This window comes from Quercus lobata, chromosome 9, assembly GCF_001633185.2.
Source record: "Quercus lobata isolate SW786 chromosome 9, ValleyOak3.0 Primary Assembly, whole genome shotgun sequence".
NCBI lineage: Eukaryota > Viridiplantae > Streptophyta > Magnoliopsida > Fagales > Fagaceae > Quercus > Quercus lobata.
This window is the reverse complement of record NC_044912.1, coordinates 24,443,999-24,461,390: the sequence shown is the minus strand read 5'-3', so window position 1 is coordinate 24,461,390 and position 17,392 is coordinate 24,443,999. Positions and strand designations below refer to the sequence as shown.

Below are 17,392 nucleotides of genomic sequence, written 5' to 3'. Positions count from 1 at the left end.
ATGGATGGGTCTGATGATGAGCAAGTACCTGAGCAGGTAGAGTTTAATGCTAAGAGTGACATGAGAAATGTTGTACTGAAGAAGGAGATAAAGTTTCTTAATGCAAAGGTGTTCAGAGCTGCTTTGAGGGAGTATGCAATCAAAAAACCTATTGACATCAAATTCAAGCTTAATGAGAGGACTAAAATATCAGTTCACTGCAAGAATGGGTGTGGGTGGAGATGTTATGCATCTTAAATAAGTGGAGAGCTAACATTTCAAATTAAGACCTTGACTGATGATTGTACTTGCCCTAAGTCTTTTAAAAATAGCCAAGCAACATCAGCTTATGTTGCTAAGAGGTTCATTGAGGATTTTAGCAAAAATCCAAATTGAGAGGTGAGTGGTGTTGACCTAAGTGTAAATCAAGTGTATAGGTCAAAGAGAAAGGCAAAGAATTTGATCAATGGAGAAGAGCAACTGCAATATGGTGTCCTTAGGGACTATGCACAAATGATAAACACTGTAGACAAGGGGAGTAAGGTTATACTACAGACAGAAATGACTGATGAGACTTCCCAGCCAAAATTTAAGAGGATGTATGTTAGGTTCAATACTCAGAAGGTAGGATTTTTAGGTGGATGCAGACCATTTATAAGTTTAGATGGTTGTCACATAAAGCATAGATTTGGTGGGCAAATCTTATTTGTCACTGCCAAGAATGCAAATGACAACATTTTTCCAGTAGCCATGGCTGTTGTGGAACAAGAAACCAGGGAGTCTTGGATATGGTTTTTGGAAATTTTTGCTGATGATATAGGGAGGCTAGAGGAGCTTCAGTTGGTCTTCATTTCTGATAGGCAAAAGGTATGCAAGTTTTGTTTTGTTCAGTTACACTTGAATAGTTTACTTTGTTTGCTGAACTAACCTGTTTTGTTTGTTTGTTTGTTTGCTTATTTGCAGGGGCTTATACCTACAATAGAGACACTATTCCCTACTGTGGAGCATAGATACTGTGTGAAACACATCTATAATAATTTTAAAGTTGATCACAAGGGATTGGAGTTAAAGGATGCACTGTGGAGGTGTGCTGTGGCCACAACAGTAAGGGAGTTTGAGAGATGCATGCAGTACATAAGGGATTTGGATGAAAAGGCATATGAGTATCTTGCAAATATTGCACCTGCACAGTGGACAAGGTCACACTTCACTCCTAGGGCCTTAACAGATTGTTTGGTAAATAACTTGAGTGAGTCTTTTAATGCAATGATATTGAAGTCTAGGGACAAGCCTATCTTGGCAATATTGGAGTGGATTAGGGTTAGAATTATGACTAGGCTTTACACAAAAGGGAAGGGATACAAAAGTATGCTGGAAAATTGTGTCCAAGCATACAAGATAGGTTGGAGAAATTGAAAGTTGAAAGTAAGCCATTTAGTGCTACCCCAGCTGGCAGTTTCCTTTATGAGGTAGGTAGTCAGTATGAGAGGCATGTAGTTGATCTTGTCAAGAAGACATGTAGCTGTAGGTCTTGGGATTTAAATGGCATTCCCTGCAAACATGCCATAACAGCCATTTATACAAACATTGAGACACCAGAAGACTATACCCACCCATACTACTTCAAAGAAACTTACATGGAGATATACAATGAGGTACTTCCTCCCATGCCTGGCCAGTTAGAATGGGTTGTGTAACACCCCATAATTTTGATACCAATTAAATTATTATACGTAAATTTTTAAAGGAGGCCTATAATTAAAATGGATTAAATTAATTTGGGCATAAGGTATTAAAAAGAAGATAAATACTATGGAATATAAAGCCCAAGTGAGGTGACATAAGTACATATATGGGCCGTGAAAACCCTAGTATTTTATTCCTTGAGCTTCATGTGCATATTCTTATAAGGCTTCCTTTTTGCTTCAGCCGCATCAGACTACTAAACTTTGCTTCTCTTCACTATGGCTGTGAGTAGAGATTACAGGTACGGTTTTTATGATTATACTAATAGAGAAAAGGCTCCTAGAATTGTTATTATATTTGATTAAGAATTGTATTATGGCCGTATGTCAGGAAGTCTTTGAATTGAACCAATAGAGTTTGTGGTTAATTTGCTTTCACATTAAGCCTCAATTGTTGACCGGTTTATATGCATTCACACTAGTTCAACCGTGTAATAGATTTTGGGTCTTTGGAGTGATGATTACAATATTATAATAGCAATTGTTTATATACCCGCAGTGTAATAGTAGTTCTAAGTCCAACATTGAGGCTGAAAAACTATGAATACTGAATACATTTTGATTAATTGTCATGCTATTGCCATGCTACATCACATATTGCCATGCTATTCCCTACAAAGTATGGTCCAAGCTTTGATTGATTATGTAGCTTTTACTTTTGTTTAATATATATATATATATATATATATATATATAATATTAAGGTCAGTAGATGTCTAGCGGCATCAAGAGAGCATTCTAGCACTAGATTGATGGATTAAAGCAATCTCACGTGGCATTCAATGTTAAGTTGAATATATATAGTTATATATATAATGTTAGAGTCAATGGACATCCAGTGCATCAAGAGGGAATACTAAGCAACAACTGAAGGCAATACGTGGCTTCCAATAGTAAATTGGATAGTTACGTGAATAAATGGAGAATTTTAGATATATCATTATTGTCTAGGATAAAACCGTTTAAGTGTGAAAATAAATTTTGAAGTGGGAAATCGTGTATTGATGAACCTATTTTTGGTGTTGCTAGGTTCTAATTCTACTGAATTGTTGTGATTCAAGGGAGGTTGATTTCCTTTATTTTTGCAACTAAGAGGTAAGTGGTGTTTACTAATTTTTTTTGGGGGGGGGGGTTTCCCAAAACAGTGTTGGTTATTAAACTATTTTATATGAAAGAAATATGTTGATATTTTATATATAAATGAATATTTTACAAATGTTTGATGTGCACATTAACTATTCGTTTTATGAAAAACTTGTGGGACAACCTAAATTTATTTAAACTTGTATTTGTGAATATGTCTTTATATTTTGAGAAGTATGAATGGATTATTTTGTGAGCACATTGAATATGTTTTGAAAACCTATGGCAAGTCGTGATTAGAAGCTCAGTATGGTATTTAGTCCTTAGCAAGGGACGGTCACAGTAAAGGGGACAGTGCACATTTGATAGCTCCTTAGCAAGGGAGTATACTATTGAGGATCCAAAAAGGAAGCTCCTTAGCAAGGGAGTGCACCTTTAGGTTCCAAATGAGCCTTCCTTAAGAAAAAGGGATGGAAAGGAGGTTCTAGTCCTAAAAGGGGACAGCACAACCCTGTCAACGGGGCGTAAACGTTGACCACGAGAAAAGCTTAGGAAAGTGTTTATATGACGGTATATATTATGATGGCTCACAATATAAAGATATTATTTTCTTTTACATGAAATATTTGATGACAAAATATTGATGTGTTACAAGTTGTGAATTTGTTGAAAGAATTATTTATTTAAAAGGTTTGCTCCCACACCTCAATGTTAATGAATTCCACTTATTGAGTTATCTCACCCCCCCTTATTTCCCATTATAGATACATTAGATGGATTATTAGAGTAGAGATTCTTGGGAGACAGAAGTTACGAACTATTTTTGTGAAACTGAGGATTTTATTATTATTTTATGGCATTAAACATTGTATTGGAGAATTATCTTTGAGGATGTTTTGTATTTGGTGAATTAGAGTTCTGACTCTTGTGATCAGATTCAAGGTTGTTAGTTTCTTTTATTTAATATTTTTATGGATTATTCAGATTAAATAGGCTTTTATTGCTTATGATTTTGGGGCGTTACAATTGTGGTATCAGAGCTTAGGATATGGTTCTGTAGACACTTGAAAACTAGGTTATGATTTTATAGACACTTGAAACTAGGTTATGATCTTGATTTTTGTCAGAGCATTTGGAATTTAGGTTATGTTTGATGAGATATTTTAAATAATTTTGGCAACGTTACTTCTTATGTGTAGTAATAATAATTGTTGCACCGTCTATATTTCTTGATTTCTTTGTTAACTAGGTATCATGCCATCCAAAAAGAAGAGAGTAGCTAATTCCAATAGCGAGGAACCTATTGTTAATTTGCAAAGGCCAACCAAAGCAAGGGTTGATATTGAGGCTGAAGTCACTCAAGACGTGAGAAATAATGAACGTCCTAGGGTGACACGCACTGATCCTTTGGATGAAGCTACTGCTCGACTGTTGGACAGGTTGGCCCATGTTGCTAGTAGAGGCGCAGGTAGAGTAGAGGCAAGGGCTGGTTGCTCTTTTGATACTTTTATGAAGCAAAATCTCCCTTCCTTTGATGGGAAGCCAAATCCTACAGAAGCTGAGAATTGGTTCTTGCAAATGGAGAAGTTGTTAGAAGCTTTAGATTGCACTGACTCTCAGAAGGTGCGGTTTGTAACTTTCAAGTTGATTGGAGAAGCTGAGCATTGGTGGAGATCCACTAAAGCCATTTTGGAGGGAATGGACACTGAGAGAAATCCCATCACTTGGGAGAAATTTAAAGGGGTTTTCTATGATAACTACTTCCCTGAGGTGGTTCGGGAACGAAAAGAGAGGGAATTTGCTGATTTGGTGCAAGGAAGTATGACTGTTGAGCAGTATGCTGCTAAATTCATCGAGTTATCTCTCTTTGGACCCCACTTAATCCTTACTAAGGCGAAGAAAGCAAGCAGATTTCAAAAGGGATTGAATGAGAGACTTCGACACCATTTGATTGCATCAGGGGTTGATAATTATGCAGAGTCAGTTAAGAGAGCTATGAGACTGGAGGAAGATTTCAAGAACAATGTTAGGAAGGAGAACCCACCTAGAAACACTGGACAGACAGGCTTTCGTCAAGGCAATGCTCAAGGTCATTGGAACAAGAAAGGATCTTTTGGGAGGTCTGGGAGTAATTCATCTTCAAATAAGCCAAAAAATAAGAATCCACCCCAGAATGCTTAAGGTAGAAGTTTGAATGCTTGCCCTACATGTGGAAGGTTTCATGGAGATAAGCCGTGTTTCTTTGAAGGAAAGACTTGTTATAACTTTGGGAAGACAGGACACTTAGCTAGAAGTTGTACTTCTCCTTAACAAAACTCAATGGCACAACCTAAAAGGAATGATAAGAGGAGGAAAGCACAAGGGAGAGTGTTTGCACTCACAACACAAGACGCTCAAGCTTCGGATACTGTGGTTACAGGTATCCTCTCTTTATTCTCAAACTTTGCTAAAACTCTATTTGATTCTGGATCTACACTCTCTTTCATCTCCTGTCGATATGCTAAGTTATGTGATAAGAAACCTGGACTTATGGATTATGACTTGTCTGTGGCCACACCTATGGCTGATTCTTTGGTGTGTAATTTTATGCTTAAGTCTTGTGTCATCCAAATTGAGGATAGGGAAATGTTAGCAGATTTGATTTTGATGGACATGTATGACTATGATGTAATTTTGGGCATGGACTGGCTGGCGACTTATCATGCTAGTGTAGATTGTTTTAGAAAAGAAGTGGTGTTTCGGCCTTTTGGAGAACCTGAATTTCAGTTTAAGGGCTCTAGGATGCATGCTTTACCTAGGGTGATATCATCCCTTCGAGCTAAGCGTCTTTTACGGAAAGGATTCCAAGGATACCTAGCTCATGTGGTGGACACTAAGAAAGATGTATTAAAGTTGGATGATATCCCTGTTGTAAGGGAGTTTCCTGATGTCTTTCCTGAAGACCTTCCAGGGATACCTATAAATAGGGAGATTGAATTCTCTATTGATTTGCTCCCTGGAACTTCTCCTATTTCAAAAGCACCATATCGGATGGCATCAACTGAACTTAAGGAACTCAAGGAACAGTTACAAGAACTCCTTGATAAGGGGTTCATCAGACCAAGTGCATCTCCTTGGGGTGCACCAGTTTTATTTGTGAAGAAGAAGGATGGGACTATGAAGTTGTGTATTGACTACCGTGAGTTAAACTGGGTTACTGTGAGAAACAAATACCCTCTCTCTCGTATTAATGACCTGTTTGATCAATTGCAAGGGGCACAAGTCTTCTCTAAGATTGACCTTCGTTCTGGGTACCATCAGTTGAAAATCAAGGGTGAAGACATACCCAAGACAGCTTTCAGGACTAGCTATGGGCACTATGAATTCTTGGTAATGCCTTTTGGATTAACCAATGCTCCTGCTGCGTTTATGGACTTGATGAATAGGGTGTTTCATGAGTACTTAGACCACTTTGTTATTGTCTTTATTGATGACATTCTAATCTTCTCCAAAAGCATGGAAGAACATGAAGAGCACTTGAAAATTGTTTTTTAAATTTTGAGGGAGAAGAAGCTATATGCCAAGTTTAAGAAGTATGAATTTTGGCTTGACCAAGTGGTGTTTCTAGGGCATGTGATATCTAAGGTAGGGATTTCTGTAGACCCTAGTAAGGTTGAAGCTGTGGTCGATTGGGCAAGACCGATGAATGTGAGTGAGATTAGAAGCTTTTTGGGCCTTGCTGGCTATTATAGGAGGTTTGTGGAGGGATTTTCCCGTATTGCAGCTCTTTTGACTCACCTAACTTGTAAGAATGCCAAGTTTGTGTGGACAGATGAATGTGAAAAGAGTTTTCAAGAACTTAAGCAAAGGTTGGTCATTGCACCAGTACTAACCATCCCTAGCAACTTGGGAGGCTTTGTCATTTATAGTGATGCTTCAAGAAAAGGTCTTGGTTGTGTGTTGATGCAACATGATAAGGTCATAGCTTATACTTCCTGCCAATTAAAGAGTTATGAAAAGAATTATCCCACTCATGATTTGGAGTTGGCTGTAGTGGTGTTTGCATTGAAGATTTGGAGACATTATTTGTATGGTGAAAGGTGTGAGATTTATACAGATCATAAGAGCTTGAAGTACTGCTTTACTCAGAAAGAATTGACTATGAGACAACGAAGGTGGCTTGAGTTGATTAAAGATTATGATTGCTCAATCAATTACCATCTAGGCAAGGCTAATGTGGTAGCTGATGCACTTAGTCGGAAGTCTTTTGGTTTCTCAGCTGCCTTGTTAACTACTCAAAAGGAGATTATTAAGGACTTGGAGAGGATGGGAATTGAAATTGTCATGGGTGATTCCCAAGTCTTTATGGCCAGTTTGACAATACAACCCACTTTGATTGAGAAGATTAAGAGTTCACAGGTTGATGATGCACAAATTGTAAAGATCGTAGAAGAAGTACAAGAAGGGAAGAGACCAGGATTTAATGTGTCTAATGATGGTGTTTTGAGGTTTGGAAATAGACTTTGTGTGCCAAATGATTTTGCATTAAAGAAGGAGATTATGGAAGAAGCCCATCGTACCCCATACTTAGTGCACCCTAATAGCACTAAAATGTATCTTGACATTCGAGAAACTTATTGGTGGAATAACATGAAGAGAGAGACAGCTCAGTTTGTAGAGCAATGCTTGACTTGTCAACAAATTAAGGCACTACACTAGAAACCTTTAGGACTACTGCAACCACTTCCCATTCCTGAATGGAAGTGGGAGCGTATATGTATGGATTTTGTGACTGGTTTGCCAAGATCTCCTAAGGGACATGAGGCCATTTGGGTTATTGTGGATAGGATGACAAAAACAGCACATTTTATTCCGGTTAAGATGACTTACTCACTTGATCAGCTAGCACAGATATATATTGATGAGATTGTGAGTCTTCATGGAGTCCTAGCATCAATTGTGTCAGATCGAGACCCAAGATTTACCTTAAAGTTTTGGGAAAGCCTACATAAAGCTTTGGGTACTAATCTTAGCTTTATTATAGCCTTCCACCCACAAACAGATGGATTATCAGAAAGGACTATTCGTACTTTGGAGGATATGTTAAGGGCTTGTGTATTGGATTTCAAAGGGAGTTGGGAAAAATACTTGTCTTTAGTGGAATTTGCCTATAATAATAGCTACCACTCTAGTATTGAGATGGCTCCCTATGAGGCTTTGTATGGTAGAAAATGCAGGTCCCCATTGTGTAGGGAAGAGGTTGGTGAGAGGAAATTGTTGGGACCAGAAATCATTCAGATGACATCTGAGAAGATTGATTTGATTCGTAAAAGATTGCGAACAACACAAAGTCGACAGAAGAGTTATTATGACAACTCAAGAAGGAAAGTAGAATTTGAAGTTGGAGATGTGGTATTTTTGAAAGTCTCCCGAATAAAGGGTGTGATGAGATTTGGGAAGAAGGGAAAGTTGAGTCCTAGATTTGTTGGTCCATTTGAGATCCTGAAACGTATTGGTAAAGTTGCCTACGAGTTGGCCTTACCGCCTACACTTGCAGGAGTGCATAATGTGTTTCATGTTTCCATGCTGAGAAAGTACATCCCGGATCCTTCACATGTCTTGAACTATGAGCCACTCAAGATCAAAGACAACTTGACTTATGAGGAAATTCCAATTCAAATTCTTGACCGCAAGGATCATATACTACGCACGAAGACCATAACATTGGTTAAGGTTCTTTGGAAGAATCACACAGTGGAGGAGGCATCTTGGGAGCGAGAAGATGAGATAAAATCAAAGTATCCAGAGTTGTTCGTTAACGAAGGTATGTACGATTTCGAGGACGAAATTTTTTAAGGGGGGAAGGATGTAACACCCCATAATTTTGATATCAATTAAATTATTATACGTAAATTTTTAAAGGAGGCCTATAATTAAAATGGATTAAATTAATTTGGGCCTAAGGTATTAAAAAGAAGATAAATACTATGGAATATGAAACCCAAGTGAGGTGACATAAGTACATATATGGGCCTTGAAAACCCTAGTCTTTTACCCCTTGAGCTTCACGTGCATATTCTTATAAGGCTTCCTTTTTGGTTCAGTCGCATCAGACTACTGAACTTTGCTTCTCTTCACTGTGGCTGTGAGTAGAGATTACTGGTACGGTTTTTATGATTATACTAATAGACAAAAGGCTCCTAGATTGTTATTATATTTGATTAAGAATTGTATTATGGCCGTATGTCAGGAAGTCTTTGAATTGAACCAATAGAGTTTGTGGTTAATTTGCTTTCACACTAAGCCTCAATTGTTGATCGGTTTATATGCATTCACACTAGTTCAACCGTGTAATAGATTTTGGGTCTTTGGAGTGATGATTACAATATTATAATAGCGATTGTTTATATAGCCGCAATGGAATAGTAGTTCTAAGTCCAACATTGAGGCTGAAAAACTATGAATACTGAATACATTCTGACTAATTGTCATGTTATTGCCATGCTACATCATGTATTGCCATGCTATTCCCTACAAAGTATGGTCCAAGCTTTGATTGATTATGTAGCTTTTAATTTTGTTTAATATATATATATATATATAATATTAAGGTCAGTAGATGTCCAGCGGCATCAAGAGAGCATTCTAGCACTAGATTGATGGATTAAAGCAATCTCACGTGGTATTCAAGGTTAAGTTGAATATATATAGTTATATATATAATGTTAGAGTCAATGGACATCTAGTGCATCAAGAGGGAATGCTAAGCAACAACTTAAGGCAATACGTGGCTTCCAATAGTAAATTGGATAGTTACGTGAATAAATGGAGAATTTTAGATATATCATTATTGTCTAAGATAAAACCGTTTAAGTGTGAAAATAAGTTTTGAAGTGGGAAATTGTGTATTGATGAACCTATTTTGGTGTTGCTAGGTTCTAATTCTACTGAATTGTTGTGATTCAAGGGAGGTTGATTTCCTTTATTTTTGCAACTAAGAGGTAAGTGGTGTTTACCAATTTTGGGGGGGGGGGGGTTTTCCCAAAACAGTGTTGGTTATTAAACTATTTTATATGAAAGAAATATGTTGATATTTTATATATAAATGAATATTTTACAAATGTTTGATATACACATTAACTATTCGTTTTTTGAAAAACTTGTGGGACAACCTAAATTTATTTAAACTTGTATGTATGAATATGTCTTTATATTTTGAGAAGTATGAATGGATTATTTTGTGAGCACATTGAATATATTTTGAAAACCTATGACAAGTCGTGATTAGAAGCTCAGTATGGTATTTAGTCCTTAGCAAGGGACAATCATACTGCAGCTAGTCCTTAGCAAGTGACGGTCTCAGAAAAGGGGACAGTGCAGATTTGATAGCTCCTTAGCAAGGAAGTATACTATTTATGACCCAAAAAGGAAGCTCCTTCGCAAGGGAGTGCACCTTTAGGTTCCAAATGAGCCTTCCTTAAGAAAAAGGGATGGAAATGAGGTTCTAGTCCTAAAAGGGGACAGTATAACCCTGTCAACGGGGCGTAAACGTTGACCACGAAAAAAGCCTAGGAAAGTGTTTATATGACGGTATATATTATGATGGCTCATAATATAAAGATATTATTTTCTTTTACATGAAATATTTGATGACAAAATATTGACGAGTTACAAGTTGTGAATTTGTTGAAAGAATTATTTATTTAAAAGGTTTGTTCCCACACCCCAATGTTAGTGAATTCCACTTATTGAGTTATCTCACCCCCCCCCCCCCCCCTTTATTTCCCATTACAGATACATTAGATGGATTACTGGAGTAGAGATTCTTGGGAGACAGAAGTTACGAACTATTTTTGTGAAACTGAGGATTTTATTATTATTTTATGGCATTAAACATTGTATTGGAGAATTATCTTTGAGGATGTTTTGTATTTGGTGAATTAGAGTTCTGACTCTTGTGATCAGATTCAAGGTTGTTAGTTTCTTTTATTTAATATTGTAAGGTTGAATTTATTCAACCATCTTATTGGCTTCATTCCGTGCCAAATTTGCTTGTAATTCAGCATTTAGTAACCCTGTATTTAGGTGGGTTTGATGTAAGGGTAGTGAGTGAGATAGAGTGAAGTTTGCTCAAGAGTGTGCAAGAAAACAGAGTGTCGCGGCTGGGACTCGCGGGTGACTCGCGGCTGCAAGCCGCCAGAAGCTGCACACGTGCCAAGCATGCTGGAAGATGAACAGTCATGCTAGCTGGAGCACTACAGGACAAAACAGGACAACTGGCCATACGGTTATCTCGCGACTGGATCTCGCGACTTAGTCAAGCCGCGAGCCACCCCTGTTTTGTAAAAACCTGACGTTTCACATTCCTCTCCACTCGAGTATAAATACCCCTATTACCCACGATTGAAAGAGAGCTTCCAGAGAGAATTTTGAGAGAGAAACCCTAAAGAAAAACCAGATTGTTTCACCCACAATCTCTACCTTAGAATCTCTTCAAATTCCTCAACTCTCTTCCTCTCCATTGTTAAATCCTTGAGAGGCATTATACCAAACCAAGTTCTCACCATCATCATCATTGTGAGACTGCTGTTTGGATTTCTGGGAAGCAGTTAGGAAGGAACCAATCTTCATTGGTTGATGCTACGGTCTAGTAGCGGAATCCGGGAAGCTAGAAAAGAAAAAGGTTCGGCGTAACCTCGTTGGAGCAAGAAGCTTGGAGGGCTTAGGTGCACTGGTAGATTAGGCTTGGAGGGTCTATTGCTGTCCTTGTATCCCAACTATATTTTCTAGTGGATTGATTACCGCTTGGAGGGCGGCGGAGAGGTTTTACGCCGAGAGCTTCGGTTTCCTCTTCGATAACACATCGCGTGTTGTCTTTGTGTTTGCATCTTCCTTCCTCTCTATCTTTGCCTTTTATTTATCTGCTGTGGATTTTAATCTGTTATGACTTAGATAGTATTTAATCAATTTCGTATGATAGCATATGTTAAGTTTCCGCACACTAGTTGTTTGACATATTGCTTGAATTGATTAAGTTGTATTTTGGGGGTCTAAACGTTCAAAGGTGTTTTTACACGTTTTTGAACTTTCAAATATTTTTATGGATTATTCAGATTAAATAGGCTTTTATTACTTATGATTTTGGGGCGTTACAATTGTGGTATCAGAGCTTAGGATATGATTCTGTAGAAACTTGAAAACTAGGTTATGATTTTATAGACACTTGAAACTAGGGTGCAAGGCTGGTATAATTAAGGAGACACCATGGCAGAGGAGACAGAGGCTTGAAAGAGAAAAAGCTATAAGTAATTGGGATTTAAATGGGAAAAAAAAAACTTGTTTTTAAACTTACAAAGGTATTTATGTATTGAGACTAGGTTTTGTTGCAGGCAAGGGGAAGGGTGCCTGCACCTAGTACTAGATCTGCACCTTAGCCTACACCCCAGCCACCATCTCAACAGCCTACCCAGATCTACAACATGATGTCTGCCATTCAGCCTTTATCCTCACATCAAGGAAATCAAGCTAGGCCATCTCACAAGAGAGCAGGATGGTTCTCTTCCTCACAGTCAGAGTTTTACACACCTTGGGAGACCTGGGATACCCTACCAAGTTCTTCACAGGTAACTTAGTTGAGTAACCTCTTTCTTGGATGGTTGTGTAGACTGGGATATTTTTTAACAAATGGATCTATTTTTTATTTTGTAGCCTTCATATGCAAATAGGAGCACTGGTGGTGTGAGGACTAGACTCACTAGAGGACAACTTGTTGCACAAAAGCCATCAAAAATGAATTCAGTGGGTGGAAAGAGGAAAGAGTAAAGGCAAGAAATGAATGAAGCTAGTGGGTACACATGCCAGCATTGGGAGTAAAGCTAGTGGGAACATGTGGACCTTTTTGTTTTTTTGTGAAGACCACTGTTGGCTTTTTGTAATTATCAATTAGTGTAAAAAACAATCACCTTGTTTTGAGCAATTATATGTATGTGTATATATGTATGTGTATATATGTATGTGTGTGTGTGTGTATATATATATATATATATATATATATATGTAGCTGGCCTTGGAATGTGCTTTTTTGTAATTAAGGTACAATACACTCCAAGTTGTTATATGGAAGTTGTGGTATTACAGTTTGTATGGAACAATAGTTGTCCAAACTAGATTATATGAAAGTTTATTTATTGCTACTACAGATTGTGTCCAAGTAGATTTTTCCAATATAGATTGTATGGAAGCTGTTATTGTGGAATGGTTGTTATGGTATGTGCAGGTAACTGTATGGAACATTATTTGTCCAAACCAGATTATATGAAAATTTATTTATTGCTACTACAGATTGTGTCCAAGTAGATTTTTCCACTATAGATTGTATGGAAGTTGTTATTGTGGAATGGTTGTTATGGTATGCGCAGGTAACTATATGGAACATTATTTATCCAAACCAGATTATATGGAAGTTTATTTATTGCTACTGTAGATTGTGTCCAAGTATATTTTTCCAATATAGTGTATGGAACTTGTTATTGTGGAATGGTTGTTATAGTATGCACAGGTCATTGACAATTGACCAATACTTCTTTCATTATATGTCCACAGACTAGTGGCATGACCAATACTTCTTCCATTGAATGATTGTTATGATATGCACAAAATACTCAATATTGACTAATTCTTCATTCATTGACACATCAAAACATTACATTAGTAGGCTAGTGCTATTACAATGCAAATTCATTAACACCATTGCCATAACTATCTCTACTAACCAATTAACTACTTCAGGGCAACAATCTAGGTCTCTTCACTCCAGAGAACTCAATTGAGCCAAAACACAACAACATAACAATAACAAAAAAGATCCATGACAAAATGCATGCAAACTTCCACATTCTCTGCTTCTCTTCAGCAAACATGGCCTTTTCCTTAGCTTTTGCACAGATAGTTCGAGCCTTTCTCTCCCTCTCCTTGGCTTTGGCTTCCTCTTCAAGAGCCTTTTCTGTCATTTGCCTAGTTTCTTTTGCCATTTCCAGAGCTGTCCTTTCTCTCTCATTGGCAAGTTGGAGAGCACTCTAAAGCCTAGACATCCTCTCTAGAGCCAAAGGTGCAGTTTCATTCCCACGAGGACAGGTTGGGTTATCAACCCAAACAAAGAAAGGATACTTAGGACCAACCTTATAATGGCTACAACCCAAGAACCTCCTCCCAAAATTATACAAACTCAAACTTGTTTTCAAAACACAAGTCTGCTCATTACACATATACCCACATGAACCCAAGAAATTACCACTTGATGAAGACATATCAACATAACACGATTCCTGGAAAGTACAAATTTAGACTTTCACATAGTAAGTTCACACTTGAACAAAATCTGAAACCCTAAATCGAGAAAAAACATAAATACGTGGTGGGTCGCGATGAACAGCAGTCACACATACCTTGCCTAGCTTTGATGATGCAAAACAAGTGTTTTCTCCCCCTTCAAACGCTCCAAACCACGAAAAACAAGCTGATCTCACCTCAGGTCTCTCTCTCGAAAAGTTTTTGTGTTTTGGGTGTTTTGATTCACGTTATGTTCTGTTTTGGGGTTAAAAGGTGTTTTTGTAACGGCAGAGACCAAGGTAGGTTACGGAGATTGACAGAAACATACCTCAGGTGGGTTAAGTGACACTTTTCAAACCACGGGTAGGCAAATTGATTTTTGCCCAAACCACAGGTGGGTTATGTGTAATTATCCCTGTGCAAGCCTGAAATGAGACTGTTGGGCTCAACCTCACTTGGGCTTACAATTTATTTATAAAGTGGGCTTCAGGATTTCCTACTTTGGGTCTTTCTCGGCACAGAGACTCAAAGTAATATTCCTCCTTTCTTTCTAAATGACTCTTCTTTCTCCCTTTTTCTGAACCCCTTCTTCTTCCCCAACTTCTTCTATTTATAGCTTTAAGTTAGTGGGGAGATCATGATTACTGCCATTGTTAGTGAAATTGAAGGTCCAATATTATTTGTTATAAGTGGATGTTTAGGTGAGAGTGGAATGTAACGATTATGGCCTCGGAACTTGGTTCCAACTCAGGTGAATTTGCTCGGTAGTGATGTTCCCCGAGCATCCTAGGGTATGTCTGGACAAGGTTTTACTGATTGTTTGGGAAGTTTTATGTCGAGCATAGTTCAGGAGCCGAGGCCCAAAACTCGTATTCTTTGAAGGCAGTTTCAAGCAGAGCTTAGGGCGATGGGGCCGTGCCATTGGGCCTGAGCCCAGGGCCTATCTGGGTCATGGGACCTCGATGCCGTACAATCCCTATTTTATATTATTTAATATGTTGTATGTAACAAAAAGAAAATGGGATGTTGGGTGTATTGTTAAATGAGTTGGTAAAGTATATAAAGTAGCTTTTTAGAGTAATAGGTATTTTTTTTAGACAGAAATGCACTTTTCGTCCTTACCATTTGGCTTGATTCCCGTTTTGGTTCCTACTTTTTTATTTTTACCATATTTAGTCCTTATTTTGAAAAACGCCATCCGTTTCGGTCCTTACCATTAGTTCCCTAACGAAAATATTCTACATGACTAATGGAGTGCATTGTTGGCACTCAGAATGCCTATGCGGCCATTAAAATAATAATAAAAATTTTAATTTGACATTTAAATAATGCCACATCAGCATTTTTATGTTTAAAAAAGCCATGTCATTCTTTTTACTTTTCTTTAATTATTTTAAAATAAAATAAATTTTTAGTTATTATTTAATTATTTAAATAATAATTAAATAATTAAAATAAAATTTTCCTTTCATTTCTTTTCTTTTCATTATTTTGTTGGAAGATCTTGTGTTTATGTTCTTTGTGTTCTTCCTGTCTTTAGTAAATTAATCCTTATTTTCTTTTCTTTTCTTTGTCTTTCTAGTACTTTCTTTATAACCATACACCAACCAAAATCCAGAAATCAACATACACCCACCAATATTCAAAACCCAGAAATCAACATACACCTACCAAAATCAAACCCAAAAATCGATTTGCAAACCTAGAAATTTGAACCCACCAACCCACTGATCTCCAACTCAAAAACCCATTGATCTCCACCATCCTTTAGATCCCACCATTTCGCCACAAACCCAGATCTCCAACTTGAAAACCCACTCATTGGAATCACAACCCACAAACTTACCAATCCGCCACAAACCCAGATCATCGGAATACACGACCATCTATCTCAACCGTGATTTCCACCACCAAGCTGAGAGATAGAGAGATGAAAGAGAAAGACCCATCGATTTGAGAGAGACCCATCGATCTGAGAGAGAAAAACACCGATCTATGAGATAGAATCTAGAGAGGATGAGCTTGAGCAATATGGGTCTAAGTTTGAGCCATTTGGGTATGAGTTTGAGCAATTGAGAGATGTATAGAAGAGGAACCGTTAGGGAAAGAAAATAAAGAACCACTACCGATTGTGGTGGCGGCAGCAGTGATGAGTGAAGGAGGCCCGCCATGGAGTTCGAAAGATAGTTTTGAGAGTTTTGGAAGAGAGAGAGAGAGAGAGAGAGATAGAGAGAGAGAGAGGTTTGAGAAAGTTTTGGAAGGGTAGGGGAACCGGTTTGATAAGGAAGTGTTCGGTTTGAAGTTTTTCCTTAGAGTGTGTGTGTGTGTGAATTTTTTGGGTTTGTGAATGAGAATTTGTTTGTTTGCCAAGAAAATACTTAATAAAATAATGAAAAGCAAAAAAAAAAAAAAAAAAAAAAAAAAAAAGACAAGAAAATAAGGATTAATTTGCTAAGAATATAAGTCATGTATTGGGGAAGAATACAAAGAACATGATGATGTTCTTCAAAAAAATTAATGAATGGAATAAAAAAAAAGATTTAATTATCTTATTTTATTTTTTTAAAAAATAAGAAATTTTCAATTTTTTTTAATGTCTAATGTGTTTTTTTATTTATTATTATTTAAAAGCTGACATGGACTTTTTTAATGTTAATTAAAATTTATTATTATTATTTAAATGGCCACGTAGGCATTCCGAGCGCCAATAATGCACTCTATTAATCGCGTAGGATATTTCCCTTAGGGAATTGACGATAGGGATTGAAATAGATGGCAATTTTCAAAATAGGGACTAAATGTGGTAAAAATAAAAAGTAAGAACCAAAATGAAAATTGTGTCAAAATGTAAGGAAGAAAAATGCATTTCAACCTCTTTTATTTTTATTTTTATTTTATATTTTTAATAGAAACATATATGCACACATTTTTATTAAGGCATTTAATTAGGGCACTCTTGTTCTCTCCGTTCTTAGAATATTGCGGCCATATGTCTTGCGAAATTGTATATGCAAGTTCTACACATGCTTTATATAACTGAAAAACTACCGCTTTAGTTTATCAAATAGAAATTTCATTTTAACTGAATAATATAACACTAATTTATCCACGCACAAAATTTATTAAACACATAACATTACTCCCATGTTTGTGATAAAGATTAACTTCAAATAAGACCAAGCTGCCTTGTTGTAGAGCAGTGTAATTTGGAGGTTGATGTTGTTACCAATTTATTTTTTCTGCTTAATATATTGTTCTAATCATGAGCTATTTTAATT

The 17,392-nt window shown here is 37.0% G+C and overlaps 1 protein-coding gene across 1 annotated transcript; it reads left to right on the top strand.

Moving 5' to 3' along the window:
* LOC115961448 lies at nt 1-1,676 on the top strand. Its single transcript, XM_031080431.1, has 4 exons — nt 1-209; nt 417-846; nt 943-1,215; nt 1,317-1,676. Exons 1-4 carry the CDS (start codon nt 1-3, stop codon nt 1,674-1,676), a joined length of 1,272 nt encoding a protein of 423 aa, XP_030936291.1.
* The last annotated feature ends 15,716 nt before the right edge of the window (nt 1,677-17,392 follow it).

What these genes read in the sequence shown, in the direction of transcription:
- LOC115961448 (XM_031080431.1), top strand. Translation starts at nt 1, where the DNA reads ATGGATGGGTCTGATGATGAGCAAGTACCTGAGCAGGTAGAGTTTAAT. An exon ending in TCAGTTCACTGCAAGAATGG is followed by an intron (nt 210 to 416) that starts GTGTGGGTGGAG and finishes TCAAGTGTATAG; the next exon opens with GTCAAAGAGAAAGGCAAAGA. An exon ending in TCATTTCTGATAGGCAAAAG is followed by an intron (nt 847 to 942) that starts GTATGCAAGTTT and finishes GCTTATTTGCAG; the next exon opens with GGGCTTATACCTACAATAGA.